This window comes from Myotis davidii, unplaced genomic scaffold (genome assembly GCF_000327345.1).
Source record: "Myotis davidii unplaced genomic scaffold, ASM32734v1 scaffold318, whole genome shotgun sequence".
In the NCBI taxonomy this organism is placed as follows: Eukaryota; Metazoa; Chordata; class Mammalia; order Chiroptera; family Vespertilionidae; genus Myotis; species Myotis davidii.
Genome location: NW_006289197.1, coordinates 306,521 through 325,226, shown reverse-complemented (window position 1 = coordinate 325,226; position 18,706 = coordinate 306,521). Strand labels below are relative to the sequence as shown.

General features: G+C 41.9%; 1 protein-coding gene across 1 annotated transcript; it reads right to left on the bottom strand.

Moving 5' to 3' along the window:
• Positions 1-3,222: 3,222 nt before the first annotated feature.
• Positions 3,223-5,367, bottom strand: LOC102775524 (BTB/POZ domain-containing protein 18-like). Its single transcript, XM_006761413.1, has one exon. The coding sequence runs from the start codon at positions 5,365-5,367 to the stop codon at positions 3,223-3,225; it is 2,145 nt and encodes a 714-aa protein (XP_006761476.1).
• Positions 5,368-18,706: the final 13,339 nt, after the last annotated feature.

Below are 18,706 nucleotides of genomic sequence, written 5' to 3'. Positions count from 1 at the left end.
GTTATGAGCCAGCTTCACATACTCCACCACTAGTTGGCACAGCGAACGTCACAGTGAACGCCAACATCAGCCCAGCATCACGTGTCTCACTCATTCACTTTATGATTTAACATATGAGTAATCTGAATTACGAGCTCCGTCACAGAACAAATTAAACTCGTAAGTCAAGGCCCCACTGTATAATAAAGAGTTAATATGCAAATTGCCATCATGCCCTCACACAAGATGGCTGCCCCCATGTGGTCAAAGATGGCCACCACAAGATGGCCAGCAGGGAAGGGCAGTTAGGGACAACCAGGCCAGCAGGGGAGGGCAGTTGGGGGCGAGTGGGCCCGCAGGGGAGCAGTTAGGCATTGATCAGGCTAGCAGGGGAGTGGTTAGGAGGAGATCAGGCAGGCAGGGGAGCAGTTGGGACATACCCCCAGGGGGCCCAGATTGGAGAGGGTGCAGGCTGGGCTGAAGGACACATGCCCCCCCCCACCCCCCAGTGCAAAAATTTCGTGCACCTAGCCTCTAGGTACAGAAATAATAACATTTGTCAAATTTGAATCATTTTTCCTTTTTACACTTCTCTGTATTGTATGCCTTTTCTACAATAAACATGTATCAATTTCATAATCAGAAAAATATTCATTAATAAAGTAACAACCAATTTTAATCATAGGCCTAATTTTCCTCATTCAGTTTATAAGCTGATGCAGCATTGGCCTACTTATGAAGTATTTCTGAAGGTTCATTGTGTTGGAGTAGGAAAATCTAAATCCCTCAATAAATAAGTAGAAATATTTTTTTTTTTCCGCAAGGACTGTTTCAGGAATGAATTGCCCTACTAAAACTTGGAAAGACTGAAATGAATAATAAAAAATAGCACTAATGTAGTTTTCCCCAATAGAAAATAATGCCCTTTTTTTAGGGCCTGTATATGTCCCACAACTAGAGAGAGCTGGAAGTAAGGTAAGGCACACATCAGCCACCCCCACACTCTAACTGGAAGTTGAGTCAGGCAAAGATTGGTGGCCTATTCCATAAATGTTTTATAACTCTGCCAGAGTGGACTCACACAGTTTAAAAATAAAAATCACTGATAGTAAATTATACCAAAATGAAAAGTTAAAGCACAATTCAAAGCATTAAAAATGCAGGCCTCATTAACATCCTAACCTCACTCAACAATTTAGCTTAGCAATTTAAAATAAAATTCAGGCCATCTTGAATTGTTGACTTTGAAGACATTTATAATCAAGTTAACCTGTAAGTTATTGTCTAAAATTGGTTGTTACTTTATTAGTAAATATTTTTCTGATTATAAAACTGACAGATGTTTATAATAGGAAAGACAGACAGTACAGAGGAGTATAAAAAGAAAAAATGATTAAAATTTTACAGTGTTGACAATGTTATTATTTTTATAATTTCCCACATTTTATTTTTCCATTCAAAAATATGTTTTAGAAATATTTTTGGAATTGTATTATGTTAACATATTTGTATATAGCTTTTTTTATCAAGAACGTGTGGCGAACAATTATGTCACTAAATTCATCAAATGCATAATTTATTAACAGCTGCAAAAAACTGTATCAAATGGCTATACATTAGTTTATTTAATGACTTAGTTTTTTGGACATTTAGTTTTTTCTCTCCTTTTCATTATTACAATTAATGTGATGTACATTTTTGTATATAAAATGTCAACTACATTTCTGATTTTTTTCATTAACATAGTATATGAAAATGAAAACACTGGGATACCTTTTTAAGAGTGTGAAATAGATATCATTAATAGTTAGGGACAGTAAATGTAAACTACAACAGGCTGGGCAAATCAACGTATGACTGATGAAAAAACTGTCATCTAACCACACTGCACACACAGTTCAACATCATACAGAAGTCAGTTCTTTATTAAATTAACAAATAAATAATTATGTATTAGTACAATATACAAAATTAACAGAGAAATTCTTAACAATAATGGAGTATTCAATTACCATATAAACATTACTACTTAAATTTTTTTTATAATAAGTATGTTAGAGATAAATGCTAAACTGGTAAAACTTTTGGTCTAAGGCACACACATGTGGATGAGCAAGCACATCCACATTAAGTTTAAGGCAATATAAAAAAAAATCTATAGTATTTAGAAATAGCACCCCCTGCATGATTTAGCCTTCATGGGCCTTCTCAATTCACATGACCTTCACCACATTGTCCCCAAAAATTCAATTCTGAGGCCAGACCCTGAAATCCGTCAAACTCCAAAATATGCATTTTAATGCTTTCTCACAATAAACACCCATATTCCAGGCCTATAATTCCTTCAAAATCTATCCTTCTGCATCATTGAAACTGTCAATTCTTTGAATCTATTGGGGTGACATGGATTAACAAAATTATACAGGGTTCAGGTGAATAATCCCACAACATATCATTTGTACACTGTATTATGTGTTCATCACCCCTAGTTAAGTCTTCCATCACCGTTTATGCCCCCTATACCCTCTTCCACTTCCCCACACACACTGCTTCCCCTGGCAAGCCCCACAGTGTTGTCCCTGTCCATGAGTTTTCATTCTTTTCTTTTTTTTCTCAATTTCTCAATCCCCCCACCAAGTCCCTCTAATTCCCCCAACAGCTGTCAGCCTGCTCTCTACTCAGGGGAGAGTAAATTACTTATTTTTCTAAGCAACTGTATCTTTTTCAACTCACTTCTTAGAGTGATGATGGAAGTACTTCTCCCTGGCCACTTCCGATGTTTTGGCTAGACTTCCTTTACTGAAGTAAATAGACCCACAAATAAGGTGCGAGTCTATCCTAATGTCCTATCACTCCCAACCACTTCTAGTTTCACCCCAGCACTGCTTCACACCTTCTGGAACATTTTCTCTAACACAGAACAACTGCAGAGGGTGTACTTAATTTTCCCTGAATTAGCAGGACCTCATAACCTGGGAGAGCTGGCCTTGGCTGTTACCTATGACCCACTAGAGTTGGAGACCACGCATTTTATTGTTCCACTTGTTATAAGGAACTAAGATGGTTCAAGTTCATAATTTTCTGTCCACAGCACTACTTGACTTCTGCTTGATTCCCAAAACCTGGGGAGAAGAGAGTGGGACCAACAGAGAGCAAGGGGTATGTGCTAGCCTCTCTGCCAATACCACTTTTGCTAGTCAACATTTCCCATCCTCCCAGTACCCCTAAACTTCCTTCCCCACTCTACTGGGTTAGTATGTCTACCTCTGTTTCTGACTCTGAAGAAGGGTCAGGCCATACAGAGGGAATACAGGTGGACACAAGCCTCCCCTCCAATGTCCAATCTACCACATCAATCTCTTCCTCTTCAAGGCTGGCAGGGAGTGGGTCCAATAGCTCAGAGTTGCTAAATACCTCCTTGCCTGGTTCTGGATCAGGGTACAGCACCTCTTCTGTAGTTAGGGACACTTCCAACCTAGTCTCCATCCAGTTAGAACAGGGAGGTGAGCGGTCCCCATAGGACATTTGGGGAGAGTCAAGGAAGTCATTGTGGAGAAGTTTCTCTCTCTGACCATTCTGTGGCTGGGAGCTGGTAATATTTTGGTCTTGAATCAAAGAGCATCCTACTGAAAGCACCTGTCCTTCATTAATCTTAGAGGGTATAACAAGGGGGATAAAGGGTTCAACTGGCTCTTTGTTCTCACCAACAGGTTCCTTTTCCAATCTTATGCACTCCCTTGACCAGAATTCCATGTCTGGTAAATACCATTCTTCCTCTTTGATCCAGTTCTTCCCTGTTTCTGTCAGGTGATAACTAGGGGTCCTACAATCCTTTGCCCTTGGACTCTCCAAAGATCCTATAGGTGGCTCAATGTCTGAGCCACATGGCATGAACTCCAGGATCTCCTCCAGCTCACTGGTGGCAGCAATACTGGTGATCGGGTACTCCTCAGTTTCACAGGTCTGCCCCAATAGGGCTGTGTCAAATGCATATGGCTCTCTGCAGTCAATATCAAACCTAGGTTCCTTCCCTACCACCTCTGGACTGGACCCAAACTTGGACTTCACCACTGGGTGGTCTGGGGAGAGGCTACCAGAGAGCAGAATGTCTTGTAGCCCAGAGCACACAGGGGAGTCCTGGCACTGGTCTATTCTAGTAGATAGCATTTCCTGCTGGTTAACTGAGGATGGCTGAATCCTTGGAGGCTCTTCTGAGTCCGTAGGTTCTAGGACATGAGGACTATCTTGAGAGGTTTTGAGGGGAGGTTCTTGCACCACCTCCCAGTGGGTCCCATTGACAGTCCTCCTTAGTTTCATTCTCCCAATCTTCCCCTTGTTGGCAGAGTCTGAGTTAGGTGCCCTGACTTCAGGACTCCACTTCTTACTCCCACCTGTCTTTCCCAGACCAGATGGGCTTGGGGTGCTCTGTAGAGGACGATCTCTCCCTGACTTATGCTTATCCTTCAGTGCTTTATTTATATTCTTCTGTCGCCAAAGATGTCGGCCAGGATCTGCAGGCCCTGAGCTGCGTCCACTTAAAATGCTGGAAGGTTTGGATGTACAGACATCAGGTGATGGCTTTGAACGAATCAGACTGATCTTTATGGGCAATAGTCGCTTACCCTCAGAGGGGTACAAGCTGGGTGAGGAATGCTCTGTAGGACCAAGGGCAGGGTCACTCTTGTTCTCTTTAGATTCTTGACTATGGCTTGATGGTGAAGAGTTTTCTTCTTGTGGAGCTGGGCAGACTCTGGCCTTCCTCTTGAGCCGAAGAGTGCCAGACAAGTTCTTTGCATTATGTCCACTGCTCTTGTCCTGGGGTCCCTCATCCTTCCCCAACAACTTCAATCTCACTGCCCCAAGAGGACAAAGAGTCTGGGTAACAGGCAGTAAAGTTCGAGGGCAGTGACTGGATGGCACGACCCTGGCAGAGATTGGTGCAGCACTTGGAGGTTGTAAGCACTCCCGGTTCAGTCTTTGGCCCTGAGGGGCCTTCACCAACTTCCCACCCTCTAGCTGAAGGGATTCCAGCTCACATACACGGAGCTGGCGGGCAGCAGAAAGCACATCCTGGGCTTCTTCTTGAGATACTTCTATCTCTGAGGTATACAGGAAGTCCACCAGCTTCCTAAGTGTCCTGATCTTCAGGCCTCCCAGCTGCAACACCACCTGACAACCCTGAGCTGGCCTCTCCCGTTCCAGCTGCTCTGTGAAGAAGGGGCTGCAGGCAGACAAGATGCAGCGGTGGGCTGGGACTACCTCACCTTCTGCCTGCAGGAGGACATCACAGAACACCCCACTCTGTTGCTGGCGATAAAGCTGCAGAAAAGCCAACTGGAGGAACTGGGGATCCCGGTATATGATTTTGGGGCTGGCGGAAGAACACATGTTGGCCTATTAACAAACCAAGGTTTTCACAGGTCAGTATCTGCACAGCTGGTGTTCCTTTCCAGGATGCAGTTTTCTGTCAGGGGGCACTGAGGATCTGTCAGGGGGCACCGAGTCAACGTCAAACGGGACTAGCTCTGCAGCAGCAGCTGCCCCTGCCGTCCGCTCTGTGCTTGGGCCCTCTGTCCAGCCTACCTTGTTTCCTCCCAACGTCCAGCCTCGCAACAGGAAGATGATCCAAAAAACAGCACAGGTAGGTGAGTCGCCTGAGGTTCAGAACCAAGGGAATCGGAGCAGGCGCGGAGAAAGCAGGCCTTCAGGGAAGGTCCGCACAGCTGGACGCCCAGGCCCAACTCCTCAGCTGGGAATGTTTCAGAAGCCGGAATGCAGGGTTCGCCCTCACCGCCAGCTCCCGCAGCCACGCTCCTCTGGCGCCCACTTCCCACCGCGGTCCAGCACCTTCCTGCACTGGTGGGAGGTGGTGACTGCGAGGACTGAGGACCGGAGGCGAGACTGCTGTGCTAACACCTGGGCTGCTGCACCCGCGTTCCTTTGCCCGCCCACGCCCTTCCGGCTCCCGGGCTCTCGGGCTTAGTCAGCAGGGATCCCTCAGCCCCATTGGCCGAAGGCTCCTGGGACAGCCAATCACAGGAGGAGGGGCGGTTTGGTGGGAGGCTGTCTCCAGGGTCTTGAGAGCTGGGGAAGGAAGGTCGAAGGGAGAGGTGGGGGAGGAAACCTGCCGGCAGCCCGCCTCTCAGTCAGCCTCTCTGGTTGGGCGGGCTTCAGGGCGCTTGAAGGACACGTCCGCATTCTCTCTGAAGAGGCTGCAAATGGCGGGAGCCCTGCTCTAGGTTTAATGGAGGACGGGTGGCTCCTCGCACCTTGCCCCCCAGTCTCTCCAGATACCTTCTAGGCCAGGGATGTTCTGGGACAAGGTCCCTGGGCTAGTTCCGAATTCGAAATTCTAGTTTTTCCCAGATTCCACTCCAGCCCCAAGTCTAGGTGAACTGCTGACGAGTGGGGTGGCGGAACTTCCTGTGGGGAGTGTCCTGACACAATGGTTTGTTCAGGGCACTTCCTGACTGGAAACAGCTGTTTTCAGGGATGACATGAAACATTAAATGACCTCAAGATTATAAACATTTAGCAAGAATGCCAACCCACGTTATCGATCTGGGCAGCAAGTCTTTCCCTGTGTGTTCGGCCCTGGATCCTGGCGTGGTTAGATGGCACCTGGTGTTCAGGGCGGGAAGAAAGTGGCACAACCCAAAGACACTGATGACAAAGTGAGGAAGTGAAAAAGCGCAGGCCCGGCTGAGGCCAGCAGGGGGCAGAAGAGGAAGGCCCCCTAAGAGAAGGGGGCCCTGCAAAGGGACAAGAGGTGGAGGGGTGAGTAGTACGTTTGCACTCAAGTATGTCTTCATTGGTATCTGATACTTTTTCAAAAAGGATTTGAGGTAGTTGACTGAACTATGGAGGGTTGGAGGGGGAGTTGAGCATTTCCAAGTCAGTTCATAGCCTCTCTAGTTGGAGGCCTCTGTTCTTAAGTTGGAAAAAGAAGGGAGAACAATAGACATTTTCTGTTGCAATTGTCATATTTTGAAGAGGAAGCAGTTTGTGAAAGGACAGGTTTTAGATATTTGTCTGCAGCACATAGATACACAAAAAAGCAAGCAAGGAAAAAAAGAAAAAAAAAGAAGAAGGCAAAACAGAACTTGATTATGGCATCTGATGCTGTAGAATCAGAATGGGATTAGGCAGTGGAGTACCAGTACAGTTATAGGTGAGTCTGTGGAGTTCTAAAACAAAAATATAAATATTCTATCCCTTCATGAATATGTTGTTATCAGGATTAGTAGAGAGGACTTACTTCTTGTTGTTCTTTTTAATTCAATCCCATTTTAGTTAAATTGTGTATTAGTAGAATTTCTAAGGGGAATTTTAAATGGCCATCCTACCAAGGGCTTCAAAAATGACAAACTTTGGATGGTAATGTGTAGCCACCAGAGGGTAGAAGGGGGTAAAAATTATTTTGTTTTCCTCTGTATAAATAGTCAGTGTTTTTTTGTAATTCATTTTTTTCATTTCTTCTTATACTAATAGTTTTAGTCTAGTTTAGAAGTAGAGCCATGACAGCACAACACTCTGCCCCATATAAGAATTTTATATATTTCTTTTTAAAATACAATTCTATTTCCTAGGTCTTCCCTAATATTTCATCATTTAATAATATCTTGTTTTTCTTTGTATGTAAGTGGTAACAGTTGTGGATGGGAGTTAAAATTTGAGAGTTACAAACCCAACCACTAAATATAAGATTCAATGCATATAAAAAAATACAACAACAACAAAACACACACACACAAAACCAACAACACTGTCTCTAAATATATTTTCAATCCATTGACTTCTCTCCATTTTTACTGCTACCACTGTAGTGAAGTGCTTATCACCATCACTTGACCTTCAACCTAATTTCCTTGCTTTCAATTTTGTTCCCTCCTTAATCCATTTGTCACATAAGTAGACTGATCTTTTATAAAAATGTGAGTTAGATCATATCATTCTGCAATTTAAAACCCTCATAGAATTTCCCCTACCTAAGAATAAAATCAAAACTCTTTTCTCTAACATATAGAACCCTTCGTATTCTCATTCTTGCCCATCTCTCCCTCTTCATTTGCAACAGCTCTGATGGATCCAGCGTGTTTCAACTCCACACTTTAGAGCTTTGGCATTAGTAGTTACCATTGCTTATATCGTCTCATGGTTGGCTACCTCTTTACCATTAAGATTTCAATTTAATTGTCACCTCTCCAAGCAGTTTGTCCCTGACATCCAATCTAAAATAAACTACAAGTCATTCTTACCAGTATATTTTAAATCTCTGCATAGTCCTCCATCTGACATCTTACCTATTAATCTTCTCCCTCAACCCACTAGAATATAACCTTTTTAAGACAGGAAACATATCTATCTTATTGTTCTTTTTAAATTAAATTTACTGGGGTGGCGTTGGCTAATAAAATTTTATAGGTTTCTGGTATACAATTCTATAATACATCATGTGTATACTGTACTGTGTTTATCACCCCAAATTGTGTCTCCTACCATCACCAGTTACCTCGTCCCTTCATCCCCTCTTCCCCCCACTTTACTCTGGCAATCACCATACTGATGTTGGTGTCCACGAGTCTTTCCTTTTTTCTATGCTTAATCCCTTCACTCATCTCACTCAGCCCCCACTATGCCCTCCCTCTGACAGTTCTCAGTCTCCTCTTTTTAGTTTATTTTTTTCATTATATTCCACAAATAAGTGAAATCATATGGTACTTGTCTTTCTCTGACTGGCTTATTTCACTTAACGTAGTGCTCTCCAGCTCCATCCATACTGTTGCAAAGGGTAAGATTTCCTACTTTTTATAGCTGAGTAGTATTCCATTGTGTAAATGTGCCTGGCTTTGTTATCCACTGATCTACTGGTGGGTACTTTTGCTGCTTCCAAATCTTGGCTATCCCATATAATAAAAGCCTAATATGCAAATTGTCCCCTTGACCAGGAGTTCGACCAGGGGGCAGGGCCGGTGGAAGGGAGGCCCCCCCAGCTGGCGGCAATGGCGGCAGGCAGCCGGAAAAAGAAAGGCCCCACCAGCCGGCAGTGATGGCCATGGCAGGCAGCCAGGAGAAAGGAGCGGTGGTGGTGGCTGGCAGCCAGGGGAAAGGAGGCGCCCCGGCTGGCAGCCAGCAGCTTCTAGGGACCCTACCCATGTACAAATTTCATGCACTGGGCCTCTAGTTGTAAATAACACTGCAACGAATGGAGGGATGCATATCTTCTTTCACATGTTTTGGGTTTCTTTGAATATATTTCCAGAAGTGGAATCATTGGGTCATAAGGCAGTTCCATTTTTAATTTTTTGAGGTAACCCCATACTGCTTTCCACAGTGGCTGCACCAATCTGCATTCCCACCAACAGTGCACAAGGGTTCCCTTTTCTCCACATTACCGCAAACACTTGTTTTTTGTTGATTTATTGATGGTGGCCATTCTGACAGGTCTGAGGTGATATCTCATTGTGGTTTTAATTTGCATTTCTCTGATGATTAGTGATGTTGAGCATCTTTTCATATGTCTGTTGGCCATCTGTATGTCCTCTTTGGAGAACTGTCTATTCAGGTCCTTTGTCCATATTTTAAGTGAATTGTTTATTGTTTTGATGTTGAGTTGAAAAAATGTCATAGTTTCTTAATGTAGCAGGCTAGAGATACTTTTAAGGGCCAAGCCAAAAGTAGATTACATCACATGCACCCATGTTTCATTGGTCTTTCCTGAGTTATATGACCTTTATCTAATTTCAAGTAAGGCAGGGAAACATAGGTTTCCTGTGTTTCCAGGAAGAGGAAATTATATTGGTGAGCATGTGGCCAAGTCTTTGTCATTGTATAACTTTAACTTTCAATATAGTTAACTCTCTTGACACTTGTTATTCTCCTGCAACTAGTTATTCAGGACATGTCTTTTGAGAGAACATGATTCATCCCACAACACCAGGAAACCATGATCTTAGGGTAAGGGGATGTCATAGTCTCTTCTCATTAATCTGTAAACAGACTTGAAAACTGTACACATGGGTAGACAATTCACAAAGGAATTGGGTCAAATGGGCAGATGGAAATAAAGGTGGCCTCACAAGTATTCAAAGAAATGTAAATTTTAAAAATAAGACACTATTTTCACCTATAAAATTAACAAAGACTAAAATATAAACTTACCTAATAGTAGACAAACATGTAAATTAATCGTCCCTCCGCTATGCTCACCAGCCAATCAGGAGAGTATGTAAATCAACCCAACAAAGATGGCGGTTAATTTGAATATGTAGGGTGAAGCCGCAGAGCAAAGACTGAAGGCCCTGGCCGGAGAAGCGAAGGCCTGGGTCCCAGGTGCCGGAGGAAAACTGGTGCTGGCAGCCAGGGGAAGGGAAGGCCTATTGCACAAATCTCTTCATGCAACAGGCCTCTAGTACTAAATAAGAAAGAGGATGCAGTTAAATTCAGCCAAGGGAAGCAGTGGCAATGTTGGAGGCAAAAGCCCAGATGTACAATTATCCTGAAGGAAAATTCAGAAATAAGTATCAAAAATATTTATTTAAATCATTCAAGAAATATTTATTGAATATTAGCTAAGCAATGGGCACTGTTCTAAGTCCTCTAATCTAGTAATTCCACTTTTGGAAATGTATCCAAAGAAAATTAGTGGAAATGCAGCCATATTTATGTACATGGAATCTACTGCAATGTGAAAACAGCATAAATGGCTGACAGTAGGGAAGTGATTAAATAATTTATGCTGCATCTATATTTTAAAAGATATGGAATAATAGAAGAAAAAAATTGAAGGTTAGTGAAGTCTAGGAAATCCTATTAGTATGATTTTATAGAAGAGGATAATAAAAAGATGCAGTTATAGTATGATTCTGATTTCTGCATATATATATATTTATATTCAGATAACATATTTATTTACTATCAAATATGTGCTAGGACATACAAAGAGAGAATTTGTAAGATCTCTGAATATAGGTCAAATGGTATTTTCCCCAATATTGTTTCTCTACTACATAGAAATTGCTGAAGAACAGACCAGCATATAGTAGAGTACTTTGTGCTATAGTCATGAATAAAAATGTGCCCTAATATATAATGGAATAATAAAAGTGAGAAAGAAAGTGTAATTTCAGTTTCAAGTACTTTCCCAAGTCCTTCTGATCAAGCCCCTCCTCACCAAAAGAAATGGAAACCTTGCCCTAACAGGTTTGGCTCAGTGGAGAGAGCGTCAGCCTACAGACCAAAGGATCCCAGGTTCAATTCCAGTCAAGGGCATGTACCTTGGTTGCAGGCACATCCCCAGTAGGGGGTGTGCAGGAGGCAGCTGATCGATGTTTCTCTCTCATTCATGTTTCTAACTCTCTCTCCCTCGCCCCTCCTCTCTGTAAAAAAATCAAGAAAATATATTTAAAAAGTAAAAAAGAAACGGAAACCTTGAGAGCCTCCTATCTGGTTGCCCTACATTTGCTTGTTTCCCTGTATAATCCATCTTCCACTTAACCTGTTGTTGTGATCTTCCCAAAATCCAAATCTGACTATGTCAGGTCATTGTTTAAAATCCCTTCCATGTTCTTCAAAGAGGATATACAAATTGCCAATGAGCACATGGAAAGATGTTCAACATCACTAATAATTAGGAAAATGCTAATCAAAACTACAATTATTTGCCACTTCACACCTATTAGGATAGCTACTATAAATAAAAATAAAAAACAGAAAACAACGTCTTGTGGAGGTGGAGAATATGAAACCCTTGTCCACTATTAATGAAAAATTAAAATGGTGCAGCCACTGTGGAAAACAGTATGGCAACAGTTACTCAAAAAATTAGAAGTAGAATTACCATATGATCTAGAAATTCCACTTCTGGGTATATAATCAAAATAAGTTGAAAGCAGGATCTCAATGAGAAATTCATCTATATATTGATAGCAGCAATATTCACAACAACTAAAAGGTAGAAGCAACCCAAGTGTCTATCAACAGCTGAATGGATAAACAAAATGTGGTAGATACAATGAAATATTTTTCAGCCTGAAAAAAGAAGGAAATTCTGACACATGCCACAATATGGCTAAAGCTTGAGGACATTATGCCAAGTGAAATACCCAGTCACAAAAAGACAAATACTGTATGAGTCCAGTTATTATGAGGTACCTAGAGTAGTCAAATTTATAGAGACAGAAAGTAGAATGGTAATTGGGAGGGAAGATCAGAAAATAGGGTTATTGATATTTAACGGATACAGAGTTTTATATTTGCAAGATGGAAAGAGTTCTGGGAATTAATTGCATACCAATGTGAATGTATCTAACACTCCTGAATTATACACTTACAAAATGGTTAAGATGATAAATTTTTTATCACAATTAAAAATAAAACTTTTTAAAAATCTCTTTCACCACCAGCAGGATAAATTTGAAATTATATAGAGCTATATACAAAGATCTCCATAGCTGACCTCTTCCCTCTGTGGAAGAAGTGAGCATAACAAAAAGCATGAGGTTATATTTAAGTATCAGGAGAAAAAAGTCAAGTACCATTTTATTTTCAAACTAGAGGCCCAGTGCACAAAAATTTATGCACTCGGGGGGGTCCCTCAGCCCAGCCTATGCTCTCTTGCAGCCTGGGTAAGGGGCTGATGGCTGTTTGCAGGCTGGTCAAGCTCCCCCTAGTGGGGACCCTCACCCCACAGAGGTTTGGCCTGCCTGGGTGAGGGGCTGATGGCTGTTTTTAGGCTGGTCACACCCAATTTACGGTGACGGGCTGCTGAAAACAGATATCTGGGGTTTATTTACCTTCTATAATTGAAACTTTGTTTCTTTGAGTGTAGCTCAGAGCAGGGCCGCGGCAGGCGGGGAACCTTGGCTTCCACCATCCCAGGAGCAAGGGAAGCCTCCTGCTCGCTCCAGCTCCGTGGCTGGCCAGCTCGGCCAGCTGAAAGCAGGTATCTGGGGTTTATTTACCTTCTATAATTGAAACTTTGTTGCTTTGAGTGGAGCTCAGAGCCAGGAAGCTTGGCTTCCTCCATCATTGGGTCAACCAAGCCTCCTGCTTGCTCCAGCTTTGTGGCTGCCAGTCGCCATCTTGGTTGGGTTAATTTGCATATAGTAATTCTGATTGGCTGGTGGGCGTGGCTTAAGGCATAGCAAAGGTACAGTCAATATGCATGTTTGTCTTTTATTAGTGTAGATGTATCCTGCAGTGAAAAAATAGAGTAGAATGACTTATAATAAGAAAATCACAAACTGAGGTATTTATAATCTTTGACTACAATACTCCTTTAAGAAACACTTAGTAAAATTACTGTTTACAACAACTGATGCAATTTTTGAGCCATCATTAATTTTTACAAAAACCATTGTTTTATGAGTTATATAATTCATTCAAACAATGTTTCACAAGTGTTTGGAAGAGGGAATCTTATAAAGCACCTTAATGTGTGTAACAGGAAGGTCAATTAAAAAGTTTATTTGCATGAGGATTCTTATCTTCTCTCTGCATGTCAGAAACCTGACAGAAGTCTTCACTTTAGCTAGTAAGCACTTTACTGATTAAAGGTTAATTTCCATTTTTAAAGAGCGAAGTCAAGATACTACAGTTCTAGGAGCATAAATACTGTCTTAGTTAGCTTGGTCTGCCATAACACAGTATCACTGACTAGGTGGCATAAAAAACCAGAAATTTATTTTCTCAGAGTTCTGGAGGTTGGAAAATCCAAGGTCAAGACACCAGCCAATTCAGTTTCCGGTGAGAGTCCTCTTTCAGTATTTCACTCAGCCACCTTCCCCCTGTGTCTTCACATCTTCACATGGTGGAGCACAGCAATCTAATGTCTCCTCTTATAAGAACTCTTGCCGTAACTGGTTTGGCTCAGTGGATAGAGCGTTGGCCTGCGGACTAAAAGGTCCCAGGTTCGATTCCGGGCAAGGGCATGTACCTTGGTTGTGGGCACATCCCCAGTGGGGTGTGTGCAGGAGGCAGCTGATCAATGTTTCTCTCTTATCGATGTTTCTAACTCTCTATCTCTCTCCCTTCCTCTCTGTAAAATCAATAAAATATATTTTTTTAAAAAGAACTCTAATCCTGTCAGATCATATATACATCCCTAGGACCTAATTTGACCTAGTTTAATTTCATAGTCTACAGTCACACTGGTGGGGGAGTTAGAGTTTCAACATACAAATGTTGGGGGACACAGTTCAGTCTGTTGCAGGTGCTTGTCCTCCAATTTCTTTCCAGCATAATCTCTCATCACTAGTGACACAGTCCAATACCTAGACTTAGTATTCCAGAATACCAGATGACTTGTCATTCTTCTGTGTACCCAAAGCATCCTGTGCATGCTCATAAAATATCCCTGACTGATTTTTAAATTTTTTTTCCCTAGTTTGTGTATATTATACATATTAGAGGCCCGATGCACAAAAATTTGTGCAAGAGTAGGCCTTCCTTCCCCCCGATGCCGGCACCAGCTTTCCTCTGGCACCTGGGACCCATGCTTCCCTCCTCCAGCCACTGGCAGGCACCCCGGACCCTGGCTGGCTTTCCCCTGGCCCCAGCTTCGTCAGGAAGGACATCTGGAATAACGTCCAGTCTAATTAGCATATCACCCTTTTATTATTATAGATTATAATGCATAATATAAGCCATTGGTGACAAGAACTATTGCTCCTTCCCCCCCAACACCATTTATCTCCTCTATGCCCTATTCCACACCACCACCACCACCACCATCATCATACTGTTGTCCATGTCCATGAGTTTTCTCTTTTTTTTCTTTTTAGCTCAATCTCTCCATCCCTCCTAACCCTCCATCCCCCCATCTGACTACCTGCTCTCTATCTATGAGTCTGATTCTATTTTGTTTCATGAACTATCGCTTCTTGCTGTCTGTATCCCTTATACATTTCTGTGTGTATCCCTTATACATTTAGCAATGCATCAGGTATTAATCTAGGATAGGTCATAGGTGCTTGTATTCATTCCCTATTGCTTCTATAACAAATTGCCACAAACCAGCTGGCTTTAAACAACATAAATTTATCCTCTTACAGTCCTAGAGATCAGAAATATGAAATCAGTTGTGCTGGGCTGAATCAAGTAGGTCATACTCCCATCACAGGCTCTTGAAGAGAACTGTTTCCTTCCCTTTTCCAGCTTCTAGAGCAGCATTCCCAGTGTTCTTGGCTCTGGGCCCTTTCTTCCACCTTTACAACCTACAGGGTAGCATCTTAAAATATCTCTCCTTCTGCTGTGAGAGGCACATTGCCTTCTCTCTTCTGTATGCGGTAAATCTCCCTCTGGCTCCCTCTTGTAAGGACCCTTCGATTACATTGGGCCCACCTTTATAACCCAGGATACTCTCCCCCTTTCAAGATGTTTGACTATTTACATCGCCCAAGTCCATATTCCTATATAAGGTCACATATATAGATTCCAAGGATTATGACCTGTATATATTGGAGGCCATTAGCCTACCACAAGTGAGTAGAAGGGCAACAGATCAGTTAGGAGGTTACTACATGACATCTGCCAAATGCTTCCCAGCTAGCTAGACTTCTAGTCCTGTTTTTCATAGCTAGGTTTGTCTATGTCACATGACTCCCCTCTCTTAGTGTAACACCATAAGCCCTTTGACAATATTTGGTCTAACCATCTGTGCTAGGTGATTTGAAGCACTGATTAATGACCCAGGGAAATTATTCCACAGGCTAATCTGTATCAATTAGATCAATCATTACAAAAGTGAAACTACTTTTCTTAAATAAAACTTTTTCAGTTGAATTGTGTGGGCATTTACTTCAACTCATTATTCAGCTTCATAATAGATTATAAGAATTCATCATTTTAACCCAGATGGGAATCAAGCCAATTTCCATTTTGTTCAAGCCTCACACATAATTGGCACATCATGAGCCATAAGTGATAGTAAGGGTAAAGCTGGGTATTCAAGCTGGCAGAAAACTAATAACCAAGTGGCTTTTGACATTTATCTGAAGGTGATGACATATGGTTCTTGTCGCAGGGATACCCTCAGGATAGAAGTGTTTATCTGCACAGTTGACAAACGGATCTTATAGGACCCATATAAAACTGAGTTTCTTAATTACAGACTAGTAAAAAGTCTGCTGGCACAGCAGGGCAAGTTTAACTGCTCATGAGAGGATGCCATTTGGAGGACAACAGCCTCAAATAGACCATGATAGAAGAGAGGGGGACTTGAAAGAGTTTGTCCCAATAAACAGCAAACACTGTAAGGCTCACAAATCAACCTGCCGAGAAAGAGCTGCTCCCAGTGTGTGAACTGTGATCCTCTCATATCACGCTGAGATACATTTACTCTTTCAAGTTTGTTCAAAAGGCAGACTTAAAGCTTTTGAGGTCACCACATGTTAGCTATGGTTAGCCTCACTTGGTGCTAAGTAGCCTATTTATCCTGTTGCTTTTAATCAGCTATACAAATGACAAAAAGATGAACAGAAGACACACACACAGAGACACACAGACACACACTCGCACGCACGCACGCACAGAGTGCGCGCACAAGTGGACAGATGCAGAAACCTATAGCCCAGAATAAAGTAGAGCAAAATGAGCTCAAGATGATAGAAGCCTAGCGGGGAAAGTTCCAGACACACTTCAGAATGTGTGTCATTAAAAATGCCAGGACTCTGCCCTAATCTCTGTTGGAGGGAGACAGACATCTATGGCTCCTCGGTTCAGGCAAGGCCTGGGGCAGTGTGTGTCTGAGTCTCCCAGGCATGTGAGCAGCTGAGGCCCCTAGAAAAGGCAGCTCTGCTCGCCTTGCATTCTCTTTTGCCTGTGACCATAGGAGGAAGGAGGGAAGAAACAGCCTAAAGAAGCAAAACCTCTAGAATATACTTCATTTCAAAGAAAACATGGCTTTCATTTTTTTCTTTAAAGAAAACACTAAAAGCAATTGATTTTCTTCCATGGTTGTTCTAAAATACTTTTTATTAGCCTCATTTGGTGTTGAAACAAGGTCTCCCATCAACCATCTGCCTGTTAATATCCATAACAATACTATCAGGCAATAGTATCAGGCAAATACCACAGGTGGGAGAAAGAAGAAGCAAGCACCGCAATGCAGGGCCTCGGGTTCACAAAGTAAGAGTTTGTCTAAAATTTTTTCAAGATCCTCAGATAGAAAGAGTGAAGTTCATCGGACAACACCTGTGTGTTAAGCCACCCTGGTGGCAGAGAACCAGTGTCTTTGATCTATTGTTGATACTCTCTCAGAAAGGAGAAATAGTTCTCAGACTCGAGTACATAATACACATAGGCTGAGTTCCATCATGGGGATTCTTTCTGCCAGGGGATTCTCTGAATTATAATGACAGTGACAGGACATTGGCCAGCTTCTTCCACCATCTCTACAGATAAGAGCTTCAAATATATATTCACCAGATGTTTCATTTTCCAATGTCAATTTTATTATCTGTTAATGAGTAGACTATTGCTGCTAACAATAACTTTAACTTTTGTTAATGATATAAACTATGCACCATGTAGAAGCAGAATTATTAAAATCAAGAGGGTTTGTCATCCTTTTTTAAAAAAAACTTATGTTTCATGGCTTATCGCTAAATAACATAAGCCCCTTGAGGAGGCATATTTTTTGTTTTCTTTTGTTTTTTTACTCATTGAGTCTAGCACAAATACTCAGTTAAAAAGAAACACTGTTGGTGAAATTAATCAAGAACTCTCCTAGTATCTACGAAATATAATATTGATGCATATGGATAATGTTAAATTACATAATTCTAGGGCAAGAAGCAATGCTAGGTGTTGTTCAGTTCAAACAACTCATTTTATAAATGAGAAAACTGAGGCCCTAAGAATTAAAGTTCAAAACTTTTGAAGGTGACTTAATTTGCCAATGACAGAATATTGATTCTGGGCTTGTGTTGTTCATATCACTTACAGCAATATTGCACCCTTAGACACCACACTGAAAAGAGAAATCTATATTCTACATTGTGTCCAAAAGGATGATGTGTCTTGAGATAATCTCTAGCAATAATAGTTTGGTGAACTGGACTACATCTAGGGAAGAGGAGATGCAATGTCTGCCCTCAAACCTTTGAAAGTATATCACATCTAAGAGTAATTAAGCTTGTTATTGCTGGGAATGCAAGCAGGGCCAATAATTAATCTATCAATGATAATTGAGCTACAGTAGAAGAGGTGTTCTCACAAAGCAGAGACCTCTGTGTTCCTAAATACTTTCAAGTACAAGCTAGATGTCAAATGTCAGAACCAAATGGCTACCAACTGTAGCCAGGTTCTGGGCAAGAGGCTTTAACACCATCTCCAGCTCTTATGCCAACCATAAAGGCAAGTGTTATCTTCACTTTACAGCTAAGAAACAGACTCAGACGTTAAGTAGCTTAGCCAAGGTCACACAACCTATAAAGCACAAGAACCATAAAGAAATTCTGCAAAATTTCAGAGATTATTAAGCAGTTGACAAGTGTAAGGATCACAACAGCTCCTGGCTCTTCTATGCCAGTCTCACCAGGATTGGGTACTGTGGATTAAACTAAAGCAGAAAGTAAATTCCATCTAATGCTAAATATTGGCATTGGACCAATACTTAGCTAATCCACAAAGGAACACTGAAAAAATACGCAGCAAAACCAGCATTCAAACCTAGATCTCTCACATTCCAAATCTTCCCACTACACTGGGTGGCTTGGCTGCAAGG